Source organism: Balaenoptera musculus, chromosome 5 (assembly GCF_009873245.2).
Source record: "Balaenoptera musculus isolate JJ_BM4_2016_0621 chromosome 5, mBalMus1.pri.v3, whole genome shotgun sequence".
Taxonomy (NCBI): domain Eukaryota; kingdom Metazoa; phylum Chordata; class Mammalia; order Artiodactyla; family Balaenopteridae; genus Balaenoptera; species Balaenoptera musculus.
Genome location: NC_045789.1, coordinates 74,503,899 through 74,528,279, shown reverse-complemented (window position 1 = coordinate 74,528,279; position 24,381 = coordinate 74,503,899). Strand labels below are relative to the sequence as shown.

The window sequence follows — 24,381 nt, the reverse complement described above, 5'->3', positions numbered from 1 at the left end:
ATAAAACTTGGACTTATTCTGGTGTAGTGAGAAGGGACATGGGATTGATCTATAAAAAGATTTCTGGGTCCTGTGTGGGAGATGCTTGTAGAGGGCCAGAGAGGAAGCAGGGTGACCATGAAGGTGGCTGGTGTAGTTTTTTTGCTGAGAGGTGACGGAGGCTTGGACTAGTGTGTAGTGTAGAGACAGAGGGTAAAGGACAGATCTAAAGTACATTTTGGAGAGAGGAACATTGCTCTTTTTGATGGTTTGACTGTGTCTGTATGCTCTTGGTGACGGGAGATGGTGGTGCCATTCATTGATATGGAGGAGACCAGAGGTGGAACAGGTTGATCGGAGGACAGACGTCACAAATTTTGTTTTGATCTTGTTAAGTGTGAAATATTTATTAGGTATCCAAGTGAAGATGTTGAGTAAGAAATTGGATATTTGATTCCGGACATCAGGGGAGAAGGGTCAATGCCACATATAAAAATATGTGAGTTATCATATGCAAGATGTTTAAAGGCAAGATATTTAAACTCATAAAAATGAATGAGTTATCAGTGTGAGGTACTTAAAGACCTGGAACTACCCAGGGAAGAGGAGTGTGGGGCTATACAGAGAACAAAGGAAAAGTGAAGAAAGGAGAAAAAGAACCATGTTTTATACCTAAGAAATGAATGAGGTAGAATTACCTAAGGCAACAGAGAAAGGAGTATTTATTGAATGAGGTAGAAGGAAAATCAGGAGTGTCTGGTAGTGGGGAGGCCTAGGAGGGGCAAGCGATCTAAAAAGGAAGGAGAGATTGACTATCATGCTGCTGAGACCTTGATTCAGATTAGATGAGACAATGTCTGTTGGATCAGACAGTATGGCAAAATTAGAATTTAAGAGGAGAACCAGTAAAGCATGGCATCATTTAAGATCAGGGAGGAAAGATCTGCAAAGAGTATTGGAAAGAGAGAAATTAAGACTGAGATCTATGGCAATTCTGGTATTGTTGCCAATATTGACAGTGAAGTTTATTGAGCTCTTACTATGGATTAGGCACTATGGGAAGGATTTGACATACACTAATTAATTTACTCGTATGCAATTCATTTACTATTGATGCATTTAGAGTAGGTACAATTTATCACTTTGTAAGTAGGGAAGCTGAAGGTTGGTAGAAGTTCATTAATCTGCTTATGATTTAGCTTCTGCTGGTGAGGCTCAGAGTCAAATTTGCAGGTCTCAACTTTTAACCCTTTAAGAATTTTCAGCGAATTAAAAGAGGACAGGCGGCTGAGCTATGATGATAAGAGTAATGGGTACCCGATACTCGTATATGGGGATTGGACTGTGAAAGGAAGGAGAAAAACAGGATTGTGGTTGAAGGAGCTGGAGTCAATGAATTAGCGTTTTTAGGAAAGGAGGGAAATCATTATGCTATCAGCAGAGAGATGAAGGATGCTATGGTCCTAGAGGTAAGGTTGAGATAAAGGTAGTACCTGGGGATGGGAAGGGATGGAATTCCGAGCTTTGATAGAGGAAAGAGAAAGTGCATTTCTGTCTTTTGAGCTGACAGGAAAAGATGAAAAGATATGTGTAGATATGGTCTATAAAGGGATGTGGGTGGGGCTAGGGGCAGTGGTCCCAAAGGAAAGTCTGGCCAGATGGTCTTGATCTCACTGTGATTCCAAAAGCAAGGTCATTGGCTATAAAATGTTGGTGGCAGAGTCCACAAGGAAGTCATGCTTGGACTATCTCTTTAGGAATGGGGAATTAGTGGGAAATGGGGAGAATGATTGCCAAAGAACCTTTCCCTTGCCCCATCTTCTGGGATGTCTCTGTTGTTTCAGGTTCAAGTACAACCCATAGTTCTGACATACAGGTCCTTTATCATGTGGGCTATGCCTACGGTGGCGCCTTATCTCCTACCACTCTCCCCTCCCCACCTGCCTCCCCCTGTTCTCACCCTTAGGACTTTTCCTCTTTGCTCAAATAAACCTTTTTATAGGTCTTTGTGTTTGCCTGGGGTGCACTACTTCATCTCCTTCCTTTGAGGAATCCTTTCTTTTCCTTCAGGACCAACTCAAATGTCAGCGCCTCAAAGGCTTTCCTTGACTATCTCAGGCAGAGAGAGTTCATTTCTTTGCTCAGATGCTGCACAGAATCATATGTATATAGGAGTGTGAACTCTGCAGTCTTACTACCTGAGGTTAAATCTTGGCTCTGCTATTTACTAGTTTTGTGTCCTTGGGCAAGTTACTTAACCTCTCTGCGTCTAGGTTTCTTTGACTTTAAAATGGAAATAATAATAATCAGACCCACCTCATAGGGCTGTTATGAGGATTAAATAAATTCATATGTGGCAAACATTTAGAACAGAGAAAGCATAAGGAAATTGCTATATGAATGTGAACTATTCAGCTGTCTCTTTAGTTGTGCAGTTTGTGTTGATTGCTTGCTCCGTGCTCTTGCCCATAATTCTCTTCCAACACCAACTACTGTTTTGTAATGTTTTATCTTTCCCCCTGGCTCGTGGGTCCTTACTGGGTAGGGTCCAGATCTTGTTATTTTGATCTCACTCACACCTCTTATACTGCCTGGCCAGAAGTAGGTATTTGGTAGACGGTAGACGATTATTGGTTGATTGCTAATTCTGACTTAGATGAGTATGGCTTGAGATGGTTTGCAAAGAGTTTCCATAGAATTTTTTTTTTTAATTTTTAAATTTAATTTAATTTATTTTTTTATACAGCAGGTCCTTATTAGTCATCCATTTTATACACATCAGTGTATACATGTCAATCCCAATCTCCCAATTCATCACACCACCACCCCCACCCTGCTGCTTTCGCCCCATGGTGTCCATACATTTGTTCTCTACATCTGTGTCTCAATTTCTGCCCTGCAAACCGGTTCATCTGTACCATTTTTCTAGGTTCCACATATATGCATTAATATACAATATTTATTTTTCTCTTTCTGACTTACTTCACTCTGTATGACAGTCTCTAGATCCATCCACGTCTCAACAAATGACCCAATTTCGTTCATTTTTATGGCTGAGTAATATTCCATTGTATATATGTACCACTTCTTCTTTATCCATTCGTCTGTCAATGGGCATTTAGGTTGCCTCCATGACCTGGCTATTGTAAATAGTGCTGCAGTGAACATTGGGGTGCATGTGTCTTTTTGAATTATGGTTTTCTCTGGGTATATGCCCAGTAGTGGGATTGCTGGATCATATGGTAATTCTATTTTTAGTTTTTTAAGGAACCTCCATATTGTTCTCCATAGTGGCTGTATCAATTTGCATTCCCACCAACAGTGCAAGAAGGTTCCCTTTTCTCCACACCCTCTCCAGCATTTATTGTTTGCAGATTTTCTGATGATGCCCATTCTAACTGGTGTGAGGTGATACCTCATTGTAGTTTTGATTTGCATTTCTCTAATAATTAGTGATGTTGAGCAGCTTTTCATGTGCTTCTTGGCCATCTGTATGTCTTCTTTGGAGAAATGTCTATTTAGGTCTTCTGCCCATTTTTGGATTGGGTTGTTTGTTTTTTTAATATTGAGCTGCATGAGCTGTTTATATATTTTGGAGATTAATAATTTGTCCGTTGATTCATTGGCAAATATTTTCTCCCATTCTGAGGGTTGTCTTTTGGTCTTGTTTATGGTTTCCTTTGCTGTGCAAAAGCTTTTAAGTTTCATTAGGTCCCATTTATTTATTTTTGTTTTTATTTCCATTAATCTAGGAGGTGTATCAAAAAAGATCTTGCTGTGATTTATGTCAAAGAGTGTTCTTCCTACGTGTTCATCTAAGAGTTTTATGGTGTCCGGTCTTACATTTAGGTCTCTAATCCATTTTGAGTTTATTTTTGTGTATGGTGTTAGCGAGTGTTCTAACTTCATTCTTTCACATGTAGCTGTCCAGTTTTCCCAGCACCACTTATTGAAGAGACTGTCTTTTCTCCATTGTATATCCTGGCCTCCTTTGTCATAGATTAGTTGACCATAGGTGTGTGGGTTTATCTCTGGGCTTTCTATCTTGTTCCATTGATCTATGTTTCTGGTTTTGTGCCAGTACCATATTGTCTTGATTACTGTAGCTTTGTAGTATAGTCTGAAGTCAGGGAGCCTGCTTCCTCCAGCTCCGTTTTTTTCCCTCAAGACTGCTTTGGCTATTTGGGGTCTTTTGTGTCTCCATACAAATTTTAAGATTTTTTGTTCCAGTTCTGTAAAAAATGCCATTGGTGATTTGATAGGGAGTGCATTGACTCTGTAGATTGCTTTGGGTAGTATAGTCATTTTCATAATATTGATTCTTCCAATCCAAGAGCACGGTATATCTCTCCATCTGTTGGTATCATCTTTAATTTCTTTCATCAGTGTCTTATAGTTTTCTGCATACAGGTCTTTTGTCTCCCTAGGTAGGTTTATTCCTAGGTATTTTATTCTTTTTGTATCAATGGAGTGTTTCCTTAATTTCTCTTTCAGATTTTTCATCATTAGTGTATAGGAATGCTAGAGATTTCTGTGAATTAATTTTGTATCCTGCTACTTTACCAAATTCATTGATTAGCTCTAGTAGTTTTCTGGTGGCATCTTTAGGATTCTCTATGTATAGTATCATGTCATCTGCAAACAGTGACAGTTTTAATTCTTCTTTTCCAATTTGTATTCCTTTTATTTCTTTTTCTTCTTCAGCTGCCGTGGCTAGGACTTCCAAAACTATGTTGAATAATAGTGGTGAGAGTGGACATTCTTGTCTTGTTCCTGATCTTAGAGGAAATGCTTTCAGTTTTTCACCATTGAGAATGACGTTTGCTGTGGGTTTGTCGTATATGGCCTTTATTATGTTGATGTAGGTTCCCTCTATGCCCACTTTCTGGAGAGTTTTTATCATAAATGGGTGTTGAATTTTGTCAAAAGATTGTTCTGCATCTATTGAGATGATCATATGGTTTTTATTCTTCAATTTGTTAATATGGTTTATCACATTGATTGATTTACCTATACTGAAGAATCCTTGCATCCCTGGGATAAATTCTACTTGATCATGGTGTATGATCCTTTTAATGTGTTGTTGGATTCTGTTTGCTAGTATTTTGTTGAGGATTTTTGCAGCTACATTCATCAGTGATATTGGCCTGTAATTTTCTTTTTTTGTAGTATCTTTGTCTGGTTTTGGTATCAGGGTGATGGTGGCTTCATAGAATGAGTTTGGGAATGTTCCTTCCTCTGCAATTTTTTGGAAGAGTTTGAGAAAGATGGGTGTTAGCTCTTCTCTAAATGTTTGATAGAATTCACCTGTGAAGCCATCTGGTCCTGGACTTTTGTTTGTTGGAAGATTTTTAATCGCAGTTTCAATTTCATTACTTGTGATTGGTCTGTTCATATTTTCTATTTCTTCCAGGTTCAGTCTTGGAAGATTATACCTTTCTAAGAATTTGTCCATTTCTCCCAGGTTGTCCATTTTATTGGCATAGAGTTGCTTATAGTAGTCTCTTAGGATGCTTTGTATTTCTGTGGTGTCTGTTGTAACTTCTCCTTTTTCACTTTTAATTTTACTGGTTTGAGTCATCTCCCTCTTTTTCTTGATGACTCTGGCTAATGGCTTATCAATTTTGTTTATCTTCTCAAAGAACCAGCTTTTAGTTTTATTGATCTTTGCTATTGTTTTCTTTGTTTCTATTTCACTTATTTCCGCTCTGATCTTTATGATTTCTTTCCTTCTGCTAACTTTAGGTTTTGTTTGTTCTTCTTGCTCTAGTTCCTTTAGGTGTAAGGTTAGATTGTTTATTTGAGATTTTTCTTGTTTCTTGAGGTAGGCTTGTATAGCTATAAACTTCCCTCTTAGAACTGCTTTTGCTGCATCCCATAGGTTTTGGATCGTCGTGTTTCCATTGCCATTTGTCTCTAGGTGTTTTTTGATTTCCTCTTTGATTTCTTCAGTGATCTCTTGGTTATTTAGTAACGTATTGTTTAGCTTCCATGTGTTTGTGTTTTTTGTGTTTTTCTCCCTGTAATTCATTTCTAATTTCATAGCGTTTTGGTCAGAAAAGATGCTTGATATGATTTCAATTTTCTTAAATTTACTGTGGCTTTATTTGTGACCCAAGATGTGATCTATCCTGGAGAATGTTCCATGTGCACTTGAGAAGAAAGTGTAATCTGCTGTTTCTGGATGGAATGTCCTATAAATATCAATTCAATCTATCTGGTCTATTGTGTCATTTAAAGCTTCTGTTTCCTTATTTATTTTCATTTTGGATGATCTCTCCATTGGTGTAAGTGAGGTGTTAAAGTCCCCCACTATTATTGTGTTACTGTCGATTTCCTCTTTTATAGCTGTTAGCAGTTGCCTTATGTATTGAGGTGCTCCTATGTTGGGTGCATATATATTTACAATTGTTATATCTTCTTCTTGGATTGATCCCTTGATCATTATGTAGTGTCCTTCCTTGTCTCTTGTAACATTCTTTATTTTAAAGTCTATTTTATCTGATATGAGTATTGCTACTCCAACTTTCTTTTGATCTCCATTTGCATGGAATATCTTTTTCCATCCCCTCACTTTCAGTCTGTATGTGTCCCTAGGTCTGAAGTGGGTCTCTTGTAGACAGCATATATATGGGTCTTGTTTTTGTATCCATCCAGCAAGCCTGTGTCTTTTGGTTGGAACATTTAATCCATTCACGTTTAAGGTAATTATCGATATGTATGTTCCTATGACCATTTTCTTAATTGTTTTGGGTTTGTTTTTGTAGGGCCTTTTCTTCTCTTGTGTTTCCCACTTAGAGAAGTTCCTTTAGCATTTGTTGTAGAGCTGGTTTGGTGGTGCTGAATTCTCTTAGCTTTTGCTTGTCTGTAAACCTTTTGATTTCTCCATCGAATCTGAATGAGATCCTTGCTGGTTACAGTAATCTTGGTTGTAGGTTCTTCCCTTTCATCACTTTAAGTATATCATGCCACTCCCTTCTGGCTTGTAGAGTTTCTGCTGAGAAATCAGCTGCTAACTTTATGGGAGTTCCCTTGTATGTTATTTGTCGTTTTTCCTTTGCTGCTTTCAGTAATTTTTCTTTGTCTTTAATTTTTGCCATTTTGATTACTATGTGTCTCGGCATGTTTCTCCTTGGGTGTATCCTGTATGGGACTCTCTGCACTTCCTGGACTTGGGTGGCTATTTCCTTTCCCATGTTAGGGAAGTTTCGACTATAATCTCTTCAAAGATTTTCTCTGGTCCTTTCTCTCTCTCTTCTCCTTCTGGGACCCCTATAATGCGAATGTTGTTGCGTTTAATGGTGTCCCAGAGGTCTCTTAGGCTGTCTTCATTTCTTTTCATTCTTTTTTCTTTATTCTGTTCCACAGCCATGAATTCCACCATTCTGTCTTCCAGGTCACTTATCTGTTCTTCTGCCTCAGTTATTCTGCTATTGATTCCTTCTAGTGTAGTTTTCATTTCAATTAGTGTATTGTTCATCTCTGTTTGTTTGTTCTTTAATTCTTCTAGATCTTTGTTAAGCATTTCTTGCATCTTCTCGATCTTTGCCTCCATTCTTTTTCCAAGGTCCTGGATCATCTTCACTATCATTATTCTGAATTCTTTTTCTGGAAGGTTGCCTATCTCCACTTCATTTAGTTGTTTTTCTGGGGTTTTATCTTGTTCCTTCATCTGGTACCTAGCCCTCTGCCTTTTCATCTTGTCTATCTTTCTGTGAATGTGGTTTTTGTTCCATAGGCTGCAGGATTGTAGTTCTTCTTGCTTCTGCTGTCTGCCCTCTGGTGTATTTGTTTTTTTAAACTATTATCCTTTATGCCTGCACAGTCCAAAGCCCATCTCTGGACCCATGTTGGAGTTGTAACAGCCTGTGCTGGCAATGGATTGGATCCTGTGGCTAATGAGCTGGCGGAAAACCGAGAAAACAGCTTTCTGGGCCAGTTGGGAAGTTCTGAATGCTGGGAAGTCCAAGATGAAGATGCCAGCTGATTGGTCTCTAGCGAGAGCACCCTTCCTAGCTTGCAGACAGCTGCCTCCTTGCTGTGTTCTTCTCCATAGAATTTTGATTTGATTTTTCTAGCAGCCCTATTAAGGAGACAGAAGTAGCAGTGGATTTATTTCTCAATAAATGTGAAAAATAAGAGCAATTCTCTTCTGCTTTGTTTTACAATTTAGGTTTAAAAAGAAATACTCCTTTTGTTAAATAAGTCAAATATTATCAGAAGAGAAGTGAGCATAATGAACTACAAATAATTTTCTCTGGTGAATTAAGGAGGTGTGATTTTCATTGACTGTTGGTAGGAGGAAATCAAACCTTCTAAAATGTGTACCTGTTTTTGTACAATAATTTAGGGAAAATGTCCATGTCTTTCAAAGATTAAGTCAAAATATAGTAAATTTTGTATTTTTTCTATTTCTTGAATGCAGGGACCATTATTTTGCCAGCCAATAGAATCACTTCTTAAGATCTTTATAATAGGATTTCCAACATTTATTTTTTAATTTTTTTGAATTGTAACTTTAAAAAAAAAATATATATATATATATATATATATTTATTTATTTATTTATTTTGGCTGTGCCGGGTCTTAGTTGTGGCATGCAGGATCTTCGCTGTGGCATGTGGGATCTTTAGTTGTGGCACACAGACTTCCTAGTTGTGGCATGCATGTGTGATCTAATTCCCCAACCAGGGATTGAACCCAGGCCCCCTGCATTGGGAGCACGGAGTCCTACCCACTGGACCACCAGGGAAGTTCCTCCAACATTTATTTAAAATCCCTTTGGACCTGCAGTTTATTAGTGGACTGCAGTTTGTCCACCAGATTGTTTTAAAGAAACAGCTGAAGATAAATGAAAATATTTCTGAAATGCAATTTGTATAAATGGTAATGATCAGGCTGAAAGACTGATTCTTGGCAGTCTTTGTTCATGGCAACTATTTAGTAATGATGGTAATAAAGTAATTAACAGAATGAGGCATTAAGACATACAGTGTCAGTGTGTTACATTATAAACACATTGTAAAAATGTTACCATAAAGTTGTGTGGTTTTCTTTATTAGACTGGTTTTTTTAAAAGTTCTCCATATTTCAGTTACCTGAATGTTCTAGAGCAGTGCCATTGACATGGACAAACTCAGAGACATAATTACCTTTTAGTTCTATGGGAAGGAAATCGAGTCCAGATGAGCTTATTACTCAATAATTACTTGCATAAAATAGTGTGATGATACATCATGATGTCCTCTTGCTTCTGCTTTTGGTTTGATTGCTAAGGTAGAAGGAAGCTTTTCCTTTTAAACCATTGAGGTTTTGGTAAATTACCTATTTATAGACTATTTTAATCTTACACAGGATGTTCCTGCAACAAATATTTTGGTTAGTAATGAAAGTGAATTAATCCTAAACCATAAAGTAGGAAACAGAATCTGACATTGGACTCTTCTGAAAGGCATATAAGGCATAGTAGGTGACATAATTGCCACCGTAAGTACTTCTGAGGATCACCATGAATGGGGGAGAGGTATGCAAGTTCATTATGTCTACCCTTAAAATCATGGTGGTGTCCAATAGTTTTGTCCATACTCCTCTAGTAGGGTTTTTTTCCTTGTTTGTTTTTATGTTGAATACCTTCAGAGAACTGTAAAAACTTTGGCTTTTACTGTGAGTGAGATGGGGAAGTATTGGGGTGGGTTTGAGTGGAGTACTTGACAGGATTACCTTGGCTGCTGGGTTGAGAATAGATGGAAGGAGGCAAGGGTGGAAGCAGTGAGCCAATTAGGAGACTCTTATCTAGGTGTAAGATGATGATGGCTTGGAGTAAGGTGGTAGAGTGGAGGCCACAAGAAGTGGTTGGATTCTGGCTAAATTCTGAAGGGTGAGTCAACAGGATTTGTTGGTGGATATGATTGGGTATGAAAGAGTGGGGTCAAGTATAACTAAGCTGAACAGCTGCAAGGGTAGAGTTCCTAGGACTAATTGATCGGATGGGTGAGGACCAGCAAGAGCAGGATTTGGGGGAATGATAAAGTGCTCTTGACATTTCATGCTGCTCTTCCCCTGTTAGCCCCTGAATGCTTCTGAACCTGGGCTCTCTCCCCACCCACCCCACATCCCAGATCTCCATCACAGATCCTCTTTAAGGCTCTATTAATCTTCCCATCCTATTCTGTGTCCTTGGAGAGTGATCACGAGCTGATGGCTTGGTCAGTGCCTTGTCTGGAAGGTTACTGAGTCCTGCATCAGTTGGGGCCCAGGTGGGAAGGTTAGTGAAGGATTTGGCAGTCACTTTTCATTTCCCCTGCTCATGGTCTGTTGGTAATGGTGGTTGATTCTTGGCAGCTGGTTTTTTTTTTTTTTTTTTTTTAATTTATATTTATTTATTTATTTTTAATTTATGGCTACGTTGGGTCTTCGTTTCTGTGGGAGGGCTTTCACTAGTTGTGGCAAGGGGGTGCCACTCTTCATCGCGGTGCGCGGGCCTCTCACTATCGCGGCCTCTCTTGTTGCGGAGCACAGGCTCCAGACACGCAGGCTCAGTAATTGTGGCTCACGGGCCTAGCCGCTCCATGGCATGTGGGATCCTCCCAGACCAGGGCTCGAACCCGTGTTCCCTGCATTAGCAGGCAGACTCTCAACCACTGCGCCACCAGGGAAGCCCGGCAGCTGGTTTTTTTGTTTGTTTTTTGTTTTTATAGTAATGGCTTATGCTATTAAGAAGGGAACAGTAATTAGCAGTCTTTATAGTTAAACTATACAACGTGTGACACTGTAAATACATCATAAAGATGTTGCTGAGAGGGGTCATTGAGACAAGTCATCCAAAATCCTGATTCTAATGGAGGGTCCAACCTTTCTAGACTGAACTGCTGGCTTAGTTTAGTGTGCAAGGTCAGGGCTTTGTAAAATTTACTTTGCATATGAATCACATGGGATCTTTTTTAAAGGCTTGTTCTGATTACGTAGGTCTTGGAGAAGGTGGGAGGACTGAGTCTGTATATCTAACGTTAATTCCAGGTGAAGATGCTGCTGCGGCTGCAGCTGGTGCTGGTCTAAGGACCAGGCTGTTCAGTGGCTCAGTCCTTGTTGAATTTCTGGAGTCTATGCAGCTGTTGACCCTCCTAACAAAGGCCCAGGTGCCTCTACCCTAAGTAACCTGGGCTTGGAAGAACGGGTGGCATTTGGATCAGTGGAGAGCCGTGTGAAAGCTATGCTGGGACCTGATGGACACAGAAGAGTGGGAAAGGAGGCAGATGAGGAGGAACAGAGGTGGAAATGAGCACCTTCCTCCAAATGCGTGGTGCCTGCTCCCACCTCCACAATTAGGAGTCTAGGAAACTGAATTTAATCGGACTACATCTTGATTAGCAGGCTGACTTTGGACTATTAAATCGACTCGAAATTTTTTAGTGGCCATGCATCACATGCAAGATAATTTTAAATAGTACATGGGAATTTTAGGTGGTTCATGGGCCACCAATATTTTCTTAAAATCTTAATAGTTCTGTTACCTGCTATTTATGGTAGGAGCTTAGATATCTGCTTTCCTCCCATCTGTGAGCTTTCTGCATGCAGTAGCCATGTCTCATTTGTGTTTCTATCTCAACCCTGCTTATCATCTTCGCCCAGTAAATGGAGAGGGACCTGGCTTAACTTAGTCAGAAATTCTGTAATAAATGTAGCTAAACGAGCTTGGGTTCTCAATGTTAGCACTATCTGCACTAGAATACTTTTAACAAAAATGTAAAGATCTGAAAAAAATGTTTTTAAAACTTTCTAATCACTTCTCACTGAATGGAGGTTAGTTTTATAGAGAATATTAGTAACGTTTTGAGAATATAAATCAGGACTAATAAATTCACGAAAGAAAATGCTATGCTGTTCTAAGTCTGTGGTTAAAACTTTAGCTTTATAAAGACTTTCTTTAATTCCTTTCTTAATTTTTTATTTTGTGGAAAAAGCTAGATATTTGCAAACTGTAAGGAACTACGTTTTATCTATTTTCTCACCTTTCCTCAGATAAGAATGAGAGGATATTAACAAAGGAATTTTTTTGAGGTGGTATATTATATTGGCTTGTGGATTGCCTTTCTAGTAGGAGTGGTAATGAGGATGTCTTATAATAGAACTTGAACTCTGATTTACAAGGAAGAGTTGGGACTGCTTAGTTTCCTTGGGCTGCTCTTTAAAAAAAAAAGAAAAAGAAAAAACCTTGTTTGGTTTTTCTGATGATTAAAGTAATATGTATTAACTGGAGAAAGTTTTAGGAAAAGAGGGAAACTTTAAAAGAAGAAAATAAAGATCACATCTGATTCCCACCATTAAGAGACAAGGTGTTGGCATATTTCCTCTGTGTATGTGTATATGTGTGTTATCTGTTTTATAATGTCTTTCGTTTTGGAATCACAGTAATGCTGCCCTAATAAAATGAACTGGGAAGTATTCTTTCCTCTTCAATTGTCTGGAAGAGTTTGTGTAGAATTGCATTACTTCTTTCTTAAATATTTGCTGTAATTCACCAGGTAAGCCTTCTGGGTCTGCCGTTTTCTTTTGGGAAGGTTATCTATTTCTTTGTTGAGTGAACTATGGATGCTTGTGTCAAAAATTTTATTCAATTCATCTAAGTTGGTGAACTTATTGTCACAGATTTATTTATATTTCTTTGTTATCCTTTTAATGTCTGTAGAATCTGTAATGATATCATGTCATTCCTTATGTTGGTAATTTGAGTCTTTCTTTTTGGCTAAAAACCAAAGGTTATCAAATTTATTAGCTAAAGGTTTATCAGTTTTGTTGATCTCAAATAAAGAGTTTTTTAAACATCTTTATTGGAGTATAAATGCTTTACAATGTTGTGTTAGTTTCTGCTGTATAACAAAGTGAATCAGCTATATGTATATATATATCCCCATATCCCCTCCCTCTTGTGTCTCCCTCCCACCCTCCATTTCCCACCCCTCTAAGTGGTCACAAAGCACCGAGCTGATCTCCCTGTGCTATGTAGCTGCTTCCCACTAGCTATCTATTTTACATTTGGTAGTGTATATATGTCAATGCTACCCTCTCATTTTGTCTCAGCTTACGCTTCGCCCTCACCGTGTCCTCAAGTCCATTGTCTACATCTGCGTCTTTATTCCTGTCCTGCCCCTAGGTTCATCAGAACAATTTTTTTTTTTAGATCCGTATATATATGTGTTAGCATATGGTATTTGTCTTTCTCTTTCTGACTTACTTCACTCTGTCTGACAGACTCTAGGTCCATCCACCTCACAACAAATAACTCAATTTTGTTTCTTTTTATGGCTGAGTAATATTCCATGTATACATGTGCCACATCTTCTTTATCCATTTATCAGTAGATGGACACTTAGGTTGCTTCCATGTCCTGGCTATTGTAAATAGTGCTGCAAGGAACATTGTGGTACATGACTCTTTTTGAATTATGGTTTTCTCAGGGTATATGCCCAGTAGTGGGATTGCTGGGTCATATGGTAGTTCTATTTTTAGTTTTTTAAGGAACCTCCATACTGTTCTCCATAGTGGCTGTATCAATTTACATTCCCACCAACAGTGCAAGAGGGCTCCCTTTTCTCCACACCCTCTCCAGCATTTATTGTTGGTAGATTTTTTGATGATGGCCGTTCTGACTGGTGTGAGGTGATACCTCATTGTACTTTTGATTTGCATTTCCCTACCAATTAGTGATGTTCAGCATCCTTTCATGTATTTGTCAGCAATCTGTGTATCTTCTCTGGAGAAATGTCTATTTATGTCTTCTGCCCATTTTTGGATGGGGTTGTTTGTTTTTGTGATATTGAGCTGCATGAGCTGCTTATACATCTTGGAGATTAATCCTTTGTCAGTTGTTTCATTTGCAAATATTTTCTCCTATTCTGAGGGTTGTCTTTTCGTCTTGTTTATGTTTTCCTTTGCTGTGCAAAAGCTTTTAAGTTTCATTAGGTCCCATTTGTTTATTTTTGTTTTTATTTTCTTTCTCTAGGAGGTGGGTCAAAAAGGATCTTGCTGTGATTTATGTCATAGAGTGTTCTGCCTATGTTTTCCTCTAAGAGTTTTATAGTGTCTGGCCTTACATTTAGGTCTTTTATCCATTTTGAGTTTATTTTTGTGTATGGGGTTAGGAAGTGTTCTAATTTCATACTTTCACACATAGCTGTCCAGTTTTCCCAGCACCACTTATTGAAGAGACTGTCTTTTATCCATTGTATATTCCTGCCTCCTTTATGAAAGATAAAGTGACCATATGTGAATGGGTTTATCTCTGGGCTTTCTATCCTGTTCCATTGATCTATATTTCTGTTTTTGTGTCAGTACCATACTGTCTTGATTACTGTAGCTTTGTAGTATAGTCTGAAGTCAGGGAGCCTGATTCCTCCAGCTCCATTTTTCTTTCTCAACATTGCTTTGGCTATTTGGGGTCTTTTGTGTTTCCATACAAATTGTGAAATTTTTTGTTCTAGTTCTGTGAAAAATGCCATTGGTAGTTTGATAGGGATTGCACTGAATTTGTAGATTGCTTTGGGTAGGATTTTCACAATGTTGATTCTTCCAATCCAAGAACATGGTATATCTCTCCATCTGTTTGTATCATCTTTAATTTCTTTCATCAGTGTCTTATAGTTTTCTGCATACAGGTCTTTTGTCTCCTTAGGTAGGTTTATTCCTAGGTATTTTATTCTTTTTGTTGCAATGGTAAATGGGAGTGTTTCCTTAATTTCTCTTTCAGATTTTTCACCGTTAGTGTATAGGAATGCAAGAGATTTCTGTGCATTAATTTTGTATCCTGCTACTTTACCAAATTCATTGATTAGCTCTAGTAGTTTTCTGGTAGCATCTTTAGGATTCCCTGTGTATAGTATCATGCCATCTGCAAACAGTGACAGTTTTACTTCTTCTTTTCCAATTTGGATTCCTTTTATTTCTTTTTCTTCTCTGATTGCCATGGCTAAAACTTCCAAAACTATGTTGAATAATAGTGGTGACAGTGGGCAACCTTGTCTTGTTCCTGATCTTAGTGGAAATGGTTTCAGTTTTTCACCACTGAGAATGATGTTGGCTGTGAGTTTGTCATATATGGCCTTTATTATGTTGAGGTAAGTTCCCTCTCTGCCTACTTTCTGGAGGGTTTTTATCATAAATGGGTGTTGAATTTTGTCAAAAGCTTTTTCTGCATCTATTGAGATGATTGTATGGTTTTTCTCCTTCAATTTGTTAATATGGCTTATCACATTGATTGATATGCGTATATTGAAGAATCCTTGCATTTCTGGAAAAACCCCAGTTGATCATGGTGTGTGATCCTTTTCATGTACAGTTGGATTCTGTTTGCTAGTATTTTGTTGAGGATTTTTGGATCTCTGTTCATCAGTGATATTGGCCTGTAGTTTTCTTTTTTTGTGACATCTTTGTCTGGTTTTGGTATATGGTGGCCTCATAGAATGAGTTTAGGAGTGTTCCTCCCTCTGCTATATTTTGGAAGCGTTTGAGAAGGATGGGTGTTAGCTCTTCTCTAAATGTTTGATAGAATTCACCTGTGAAGCCATCTAGTCCTGGGCTTTTGTTTGTTGGAAGATTTTTAATCACAGTTTCAATTTCAGTGCTTGTGATTGGTCTGGTTATACTTTCTATTTCTTCATGGTTCTGTCTTGGAAGGTTGTGCTTTTCTAAGAATTTGTCCATTTCTTCCAGGTTGTCCATTTTATTGGCATATAGTTGCTTGTAGTAGTCTCTCATGATCCTTTGTATTTATTCAGTGTCAGTTTTTACTTCTTCTTCATTTCTAATTCTGTTGATTTGAGTCTTCTCCCTTTTTTTCTTGATAAGTCTGGCTAATGGTTTATCAATTTTGTTTATCTTCTCAAAGAACCAGCTTTTAGTTTTATTGATCTTTGCTATTGTTTCCTTCATATCTTTTTCATTTATTTCTGATCTGATCTTTATGATTTCTTTCCTTCTGCTAACTTTCGGGTTTTTTTGTTCTTCTTTCTCTAATTGCTTTAGGTGTAAGCTTAGGTTGTTTATTTGAGATTTTTCTTGTTTCTTGAGGTAGGATTGTATTGCTGTAAACTTCCTTTATAGAACTGCTTTTACTGCATCCCTTAGGTTTTGGATCATCATGTTTTCATTGTCATTTGTCTCTAGGTATTTTTTGATTCCCTCTTTGATTACTTCAGTGATCTCTTGGTTATTCATTAGTGTATTGTTTAGCTTCCATGTGTTTGTATTTTTTACAGTATTTTTTTCCTGTAATTGATGTCTAGTCTCATAGCGTTGTGGTCGGAAAAGATACTTGATAAGATTTCAATGTTCTTAAATTTACCAAGGCTGGATTTGTGACCCAAGATATGATCTATCCTGGAAAATGTTCCATGAACACTTCAGAAGAAAGTGTATTCTGTTGTTTTTGGATGGAATGTCCTATAAATATCAATTAAGTCTATCCTGTGTAATGTGTCTTTTAAAGCTTGTGTTTCCTTATTTATTTTCATTTTGGATGATCTGTCCATAGATGAAAGTGGGGTGTTAAAGTCCCCTACTATGATTGTGTTACTGTCGATTTCCCCTTTTATGGCTGTTATCATTTGCCTTATGTATTGAGGTGCTCCTATGTTGGGTGCATAAATATTTACAATTATTATATCTTCTTCTTGGATTGATCCCTTGATCATTATGTAGTGTCCTTCTTTGTCTCTTGAAATAGTCTTTATTTTAAAGTCTATTTTGTGTGATATGAGAATTGCTACTCCAGCTTTCTTTTGATTTCCATTTGCATGGAATATCTTTTTCCGTCCCCTCACTTTCAGTCTGTATGTGTCCCTAGGTCTGAAGTGGGTCTCTTGTAGACAGCATATATATGGGTCTTGTTTTTGTATCCATTCAGCCAGTCTGTGTCTTTTGATTGGAGCATTTAATCCATTTACATTTAAGGTAGTTATCGATATGTATGTTCCTATTACCATTTTCTTAATTGTTTTGGGTTTGGTATTGTAGGTCTTTTCCTTCTCTTGTGTTTCCTGCCTAGAGAAGTTCCTTTAGCATTTGTTGTAAAGCTGGTTTGGTGGTGCTGAATTTTCTTAGCTTTTGCTTGTCTGTAAAGGTTTTAATTTCTCTGTCGAATCTGAATGAGATCCTTGCTGGGTAGAGTAGTCTTGGTTGTAGGATTTTCCATTTCATCACTTTAAATATGTCCTGCCACTCCCTTCTGGTTTGCAGAGTTTCTGCTGAAAGATCAGCTGTTAACCTTATGGGGATTCCCTTGTATGTTATTTGTTGCTTTTCCCTTGCTGCTTTTAATATTTTTTCTTTGTATTTAATTTTTGATAGTTTGATTAATATTTGTCTTGGCGTGTTTCTCCTTGGATTTATCCTGTATGGGACTCTCTGTGCTTCCTGGACTTGATTGACTATTTCCTTTCCCATGTTAGGGAAGTTTTCACCTATAATCTCTTCAAATATTTTCTCAGTCCCTTTTTTTTTCACTTCTTCTTCTGGGACCCCTACAATTCGAATGTTGGTGCGTTTAATGTTGTCCCAGAGGTCTCTGAGACTGTCCTCAAGTCTTTTCATTCTTTTTTCTTTATTCTGCTCTGTGGTAGTTATTTCCACTATTTTATCTTCCAGGTCACTTATCTGTTCTTCTGCCTCAGTTATTCTGCTATTGATTCCTTCTAGAGAATTTTTAATTTCATTTATTGTGTTGTTCATCATTGTTTGTTTGCTGTTTTGTTCTTCTAGGTCCTTGTTAAACGTTTCTTGTATTTTCTCCATTCTATTTCCAAGATTTTGGATCATCTTTACTATAATTACTCTGAATTCTTTTTCAGGTAGACTGCCTATTTCCTTTTCATTTGTTTGGTCTGGTGGATTTTTACCTTGCTCCTTCATCTGCTGTGTGTTTCTCTGTCTTCTCATTTTGTTTAACTTACTGTGTGTGGCGTCTCCTTTTTGCAGGCTGCAGGTTCGTAGTTCCCGTTGTTTTTGGTGTCTGCCGCCAGTGGGTGAGGTTGGTTCAGTGGCTTGTGAGGGCTTCCTGGTGTAGGGGACTGGTGCCTGTGTTCTGGTAGGTGGGGCTGGATCTGGTCTTTCTGATGGACAGGACCACGTCTAGTGGTGTGTTTTGGTGTGTCTGTGAACTTAGTATGATTTTAGGCAGCGTCTCTGCTGATGGGTGGGGTTGTGTTCTTGCTAGTTTTTTGGTGTGGGGTGTCCAGCACTGGAGCTTGCTGGCTGTTGGGTGGAGCTGGGTCTTAGTGTTGAGACGGAGATCTCTGGGAGAGCTCTCGCTGATTGATATTATGTGAGACCATGAGGTCTCTGGTGGTCCAGTGTCCTGAACTCGGCTCTCCCACCTCAGAGGCTCAGGCCTGACACCAGGCTAGAGCACCAAGACCCTGTCAGCCACACGGCTCACAGGAGTTTTCACATCCCCCTGTAGTCAGAGCCAGGGATGGCCCAGGAGCACTCCAGTTGGCTGGCATCTTCCCCCTGGGCCTCAGCACCCAGGCTCTCTTGCTGACAACTCCACTCTTCCCAGGAACCAGAGGCCAGGTGGGCACCTGTGGACTCAACCAGAGCTGCTGGGGCTGGAAGGAAGATCCTACAGCCTTCACTATGGGAGCTGGCCCAGGGGCTCCACAGAGACTCCAAGAAACCCTCCCTGGGTCCCCATCAGCTCCTCATCCCTACAGCAAAGAGCCCTGGGATCCTCTTGACAACAACTATTAACCACAGCTGAGAACTGCAGCAGTTTCCGGTCCTAAATAGCTTTTGATTTCATTGATTTTTTTTCTCTGTCACTCTTTGGTTTTCTACTTGATTGATTTCAACTCTTATAATTTCTCCTTTTTTTCTGATTAATTTGGGCTTACTTTTCTTAAGGAGGGAGCAGAAATTATTGATATGAGATCTTTTTTCTGATATATAGGTGTTTTGTGCCATATATTTTCCCAATATACTGTTTTAGCATCTTTCCATACATTTTTATATTGCCATATTCTTTCACTACGAAATACATTCTAATTTCTTTTAATTTCTTCTTTGATCAATGGGTTGTCTAGAATTGTATTACTTGGGGTTAGGGATTTTTTCCATAGACATTTTTGTTGTTAATTTCTAATTTAATTCTGTTGTGGTCAGATAACATTCTTTTTATGTACTAGATTCTTTTAAGCTTGTGGGGACTAGTTTTCTGAACCAGAAACTGGTCTAATTTCAATAAATGTTCATTGTGAACTTAAGAAGAATAATGTTCATTCTGCTGTTGTAGAGTGGAATATTCTAGAAATGTCAATTAAGTCAATTTGGTTGATAGTGTTGTTCAAACCTTCTTTATCCTTATTGATTTTCTATCTGCTTATTCTGTCAGTTATCAAAGAGAGATATTAAATCTCTGACTCTAGTTGTGAATTTGTCTATTTCTCCTTGCAGATCTATCTGATTTGGCTTATGTATCTTGAAGCTTTTTTAAAAAAAACAAACAAAAAAACAAATTAGGTGTAAAAGTGTCCTGAATTATTTTCCTGATAACCTAAACCCTTTGTTTTAAGATGACTTTCTCTGTCCCTGGTATTATTCTTTATTGTAGAAGTTAATACAACCACTTTAGCTTTCTTTTGATTAGTGTTAGCATGGTATATCTTATTCTGTTCTATTTTTACCTATTCGTATGTTTGTATTTAAAGTGCATTGCTTGTAGGCATCATATAGTTGGGTCTTGCTTTTTTAATCCAATCTGATGATCTCTTTAGTTTAATTGGGGATGTTTACACCATTTATGTTTAATGCTCTGATTGACATGGTTAGGTTTAAGTCTATAATATTGCTATTTACTTTCTATTTATTCCATCTATTCCATATTCCCTTTTACTTTTTTCTTTTTTATGGTTAGAGTATCTTTTTTATAATTCCATTTAATCTCCTTTCTTGGTTTATTAGCTATATTTTAAAATTTTGCTATTTTAGAGGTTGCTTTAGGATTTATAGCACGCATATTTACCTGGCTTATTGTAGATGCTCAATAAATATTTACTGAATGAAAAAATGAATGCCCTGGTGCCCAGACCAAAGGGCTGCTGAGAGCCAGAGGCATCAGGAAAGGCCATCAGTACTGTGTTTTTATCAGACACAGCACAGTTCATTCTTTGCCAGCTTTTATTTTCCTTTTTCACACCATGTTAGTATGGATATTGGCTTTTTTCCATCCAGTCTTGATGTTAGTCTCTCAAGGTTTGGAGGTCTGATACTTTACCCTTAGGTGGTGCTTTCTGCAGGCTTTTTTGAAAGTGTGGGTTAGACCCTCAGGATGAAAGAGGCTGTGGCCTTGACTTATCATGGCCAAACCCCAAAAGTAATATCCTTATCAGGAAGAACAGATATTTTTTAAGGTATTGGATAGGAAAAAAACTTCAAAGAAATGGTCTAAATTTAAGATTAGCTGATCTAAGCAAAGCTACACATGGAAAGGAAATTCAGACCTAACAGATTTTTCCCATTCTTGGAGTGCCACCAGTTATTTCAAGTCTCTTGAAATATCTTGGAAAAAAATCACTGAGCTTCCTGATTAAAAAAGAAAAATTTATGCTCTGTTTTTCTTTTTTTCTTTTCCAGCAAGTAACTGGCAGAAGTTTTGGTGATAAAGATTTTCGGACAGGGTTAGAAAATGGAATCCTTCTCTGCGAGTAAGTATAGCCTATATTCAGTTGGTTTTATTCAAGAAAAATCATTAATGCTATTCAGTTTGTCTGCAAAACTTCTAGTGTTTGTTTTGAATTTATTCACAGTTTGAATCTGAAATTCATAAACAAATCACTTAGGTGGGTTAGGCAGTAAAGATAAGTAGTCTTGGGGCAGTAGGGAGTGGTGGGGACCTTGGCAATTTCAAATTAGTTAAAGAAGGAATATCTGGTAGCTGCTACTCAGTTCCAACCAACTTTTACAATGTAGGAGTTTGGGCCCAAGTAATTGGAAGGTTGTGGACCAAGTTGTGGTAAAAAAAGCAGCTTTTCTCCCCTTATTCCCTCTAAACAAAAACAGCTTGTGCCAAGTAAAAGCAGGGCTTCTATTTACTGACAACATCTTGAAACATGCCAGGCAATCTTCCTCACTAGGCCTAGTTCCCTGAGGTATTTTGAATATATTTAATTTGTGCTGTTGACAAAATAACTGCAGTGTTCAATTTTTATGTTTTGAACCTGGGCTTTGTCATAGAGTGCTCCTGTGATGATGGATTCAAGAGCTTTCTGTGAAGTGTTTCCAGACACAGAATAAGCTAGAGCCTTAATACTTATAGAGGGATAGACATAAACTTCAAATCAAGATTTTGTGTTTTGAATTCATTTGATAGGTTCTGTCATTTGGATACTGATTTTTGTTTCATTGAGTTGAAATGTACATGCATGAAATGCACAGCTCCTAGATATACAACCCAATGGATTTTGTAAACTGTGTACGTTCATGTAACCTACACCCTGAGCAAGATATAGAACACAAAGCTCTCTCATGTCCCTTCCCAGTCAATGTCAACCACCTATAGAAAAGCACTGTTCTGATTTCTATTACCATAGCATCTATTTTGCCTTATCTTGAACTTTATGTAAATGGAATCACATAGAATGCACTCTTATCTTGGTGACTTGCAGAATATTGTTTGAGACCCACCGATGTAGTTGAAAGAGCAGGGGTTTTGGAGCCTGAGCTTTAGAGACTCAAATCCTTTCTTCACCCCTTAAATCAGATAACCTCCTTGAGTCTCATTTGTCTCTCTTTAAAGGGGTAGTAAAAAATTTACAACTCCTGCCTATTTCATAAGCTTTTTGTGAATTTCAAGAGGATAATGTGGATAAGGTGCTTTAAAAAATTACATTTGCTGTACAAATGTTGATTATTATGCAGCAATTTTCAACATAGTTCATGTCAGTGTTTATTTTTTCTGCTCTCCACTGCCTTTCTTTCTTCAGAGAGAAATTTACGTCCCCTGATTTCTTTCTTTTTTTTTTTTAATAAATTTATTTATTTATTTATTTTTGGCTGTGTTAGGTCTTTGTTGCTGCATGTGGGCTTTCTCTAGTTGCAGCGAGCGGAGGCTACTCTTTGTTGTGGTGCATGGGTTTCTCATTGTGGTGGCTTCTCTTGTTGCGGAGCACGGGCTCTAGGTGCATGGGCTTCAGTAGTTGTGGTACGCGGGCTCAGTAGTTGTGGCTCACAGGTTCTAGAGAGCAGGCTCACTTGTTGTGGCGCACGGGCTTAGTTGCTTTGCGGCATGTGGGATCTTCCCAGAAGATCCCCCTGCATTGGCAGGTAGATTCTTAACCACTATGCCACCAGGGAAGCCTGTACATCCCCTGATTTCTGTTTCCATACCTTCTTTCCTGTGGAGTCTCTCCCCTCTTCTCATACTTTACTTTCCTCACCACCTCTTTTCCCTTTATTAAATCTAAATCAGAGCTCAGCTCTTAGGTAAACCATAATTAGTTTAGCATCTCACGGATACAAACTCAGACAGGCTCTAAATACTTCTCTTGTGTTCTAGCACCTGCTCCTCCGATGATTCTGGGCTTAGCCCTCTCCTGATGTTAACAGATGAGCCAGAATCTGATGTAATTCATGTGCATCATGCTCTCTTAAGTCTCTTGAAGTGGGTCTTTGGTACCAACTTGTGTTTTCCCAACATTAGCTCCAAAGATTGTTATAGGCATCCACCTCTCCATCATATGAGTAAATCTGTTATAGAGTAATATCGCTTGCCTGCCTTTGGATTAGGTAGGCTTGTCTGAAGACAAGGCTTTGGATCCAGAGACATCTGCACACGTGGACTTTGTCTCTTACCTAGTTGATGCTGAGTTGGAGGATGGAGTCTCTCGTGTGGAGTGGCACGAACTGTTGGCCTTTTACAAACACGTTAATGAATGTTTGGGTTGTTTAGAGGTGGAGAGGTGGGGTTTAGGTGCAGGCCATGGTTAGGAAATAGTATGGTTAGACAGCATGGAGGCACAGATTATAACCAGGAGCCTCTTTAAATAAATAAAGGGTTTTGACTGCTGACAGCCTGCGGGTGAGCTGAGGGAAATGGCCAACACAGAGGATGTGGACAAATGTTACTGTCTGGGTAGGTAGGATAAAACCCAGGACAAGTGAGTTATTGTTTAACTCCTCTAACCACAGAGGATTAGACCCCCTGGCATATTTGAAGGAGTCTGAGGACCAGGGTCAAGTCCTGGCTTCCCCGTGGGACTCCATCTGGCACTCCTGGTGCAGAGTTTGTGAAGGTGGAATGAACTGCACTGGTGGCCTGAAAGCCAGCAGCATAAGTCCCAGCCGAGCCTTGGAGAGAAGGCTGGGACAGCAGCCAGACAAACAAGATGCAGACCAAGTTCTAAGTGCAGGGCCCACAGCACAATGAGAGACAGAAGTATGACTCAGGAGCTGAATGCACTGAAGGTCGGGACGATGGAGGAAGAACATCTCCGTCTCCTTTTTGTCAGGGATGGGGGCATGGCTAACTGTGATCTGAACCGAAGCATATTGGGCTGCTGCAGACTGAGATTAGCAAGTGTATTTTGCCAGGACTTGTATCCAGAGACTAATCTGACAAGGAGGGGGACTTGCACTGTTCCAGGCATGGGATGGGCTGATGGTAGGGCCTGAAAGGCAGGAAAACCCAGTTTGCAGAGTCTCAGGAAAGTGAGGGTTCTCTTTGGAGGGTAGATGAGAATATCTAAGGCTGTGCAACTCTCTAGAACCAGAGAGAGTTTTGTGGATGCTGGTGATTAAGAAGTTCTAACCCTCAACCACCACCCAGGTAGCAATACTTGAAAATATAAGAACTCTCTATATTTTCAAATTTTGAAAACTTGGAGTTCACCTCTTCTGAGTTGGATTGGCTCTAAATGTTGGTTGCAATCGTGGAGAAACACCATGCTCTTTGTTCACTGAAAATGTCCTGGTTCGTAGAGAATGGACTTGAGAACACGGGGAGGGGAAAAGGTAAGCTGGGAAGAAGTGAGAGAATAGCATGGACATATATACACTACCAAATGTAAAATAGATAGAAAGTGGGAAGCTGCTGCATAGCACAGGGAGATCAGCTCGGTGCTTTGTGACCACCTAGAGGGGTGTGATAGGGAGGGTGGGAGGGAGACTCAAGAGGGAGGAGATATGGGGATATATGTATAGCTGATTCACTTTGTTATAAAGCAGAAACTAACACACCACTGTAAAGCAATTATACCCCAATAAAGATGTTAAAAAAAAAATATCCTGGTTGTTTATGAGTCTGAAAAAACCTCACAGTTCTTCTCAAACAGAAGAGCATCTTCTGGGCCTGGGGTCTGGTTTTCCTCTTACCAGCCTGATTCTAAACTTACCTGTGGCCTACAAGGACTATTATGA

At 38.8% G+C, this 24,381-nt stretch overlaps 1 protein-coding gene across 9 annotated transcripts in view; it reads left to right on the top strand.

The window, feature by feature from the left end:
* LIMCH1 (LIM and calponin homology domains 1) overlaps window positions 1-24,381 on the top strand; it is a 345,245-nt gene that overhangs the window by 122,906 nt on the left and 197,958 nt on the right. For all 9 annotated transcript variants that reach the window (XM_036852624.1, XM_036852621.1, XM_036852622.1 and 6 more), the window contains exon 2: window positions 20,602-20,672. In XM_036852624.1, the coding sequence (XP_036708519.1) occupies window positions 20,602-20,672 (71 nt within the window). The remainder of the gene's footprint in view (window positions 1-20,601; window positions 20,673-24,381) is intronic.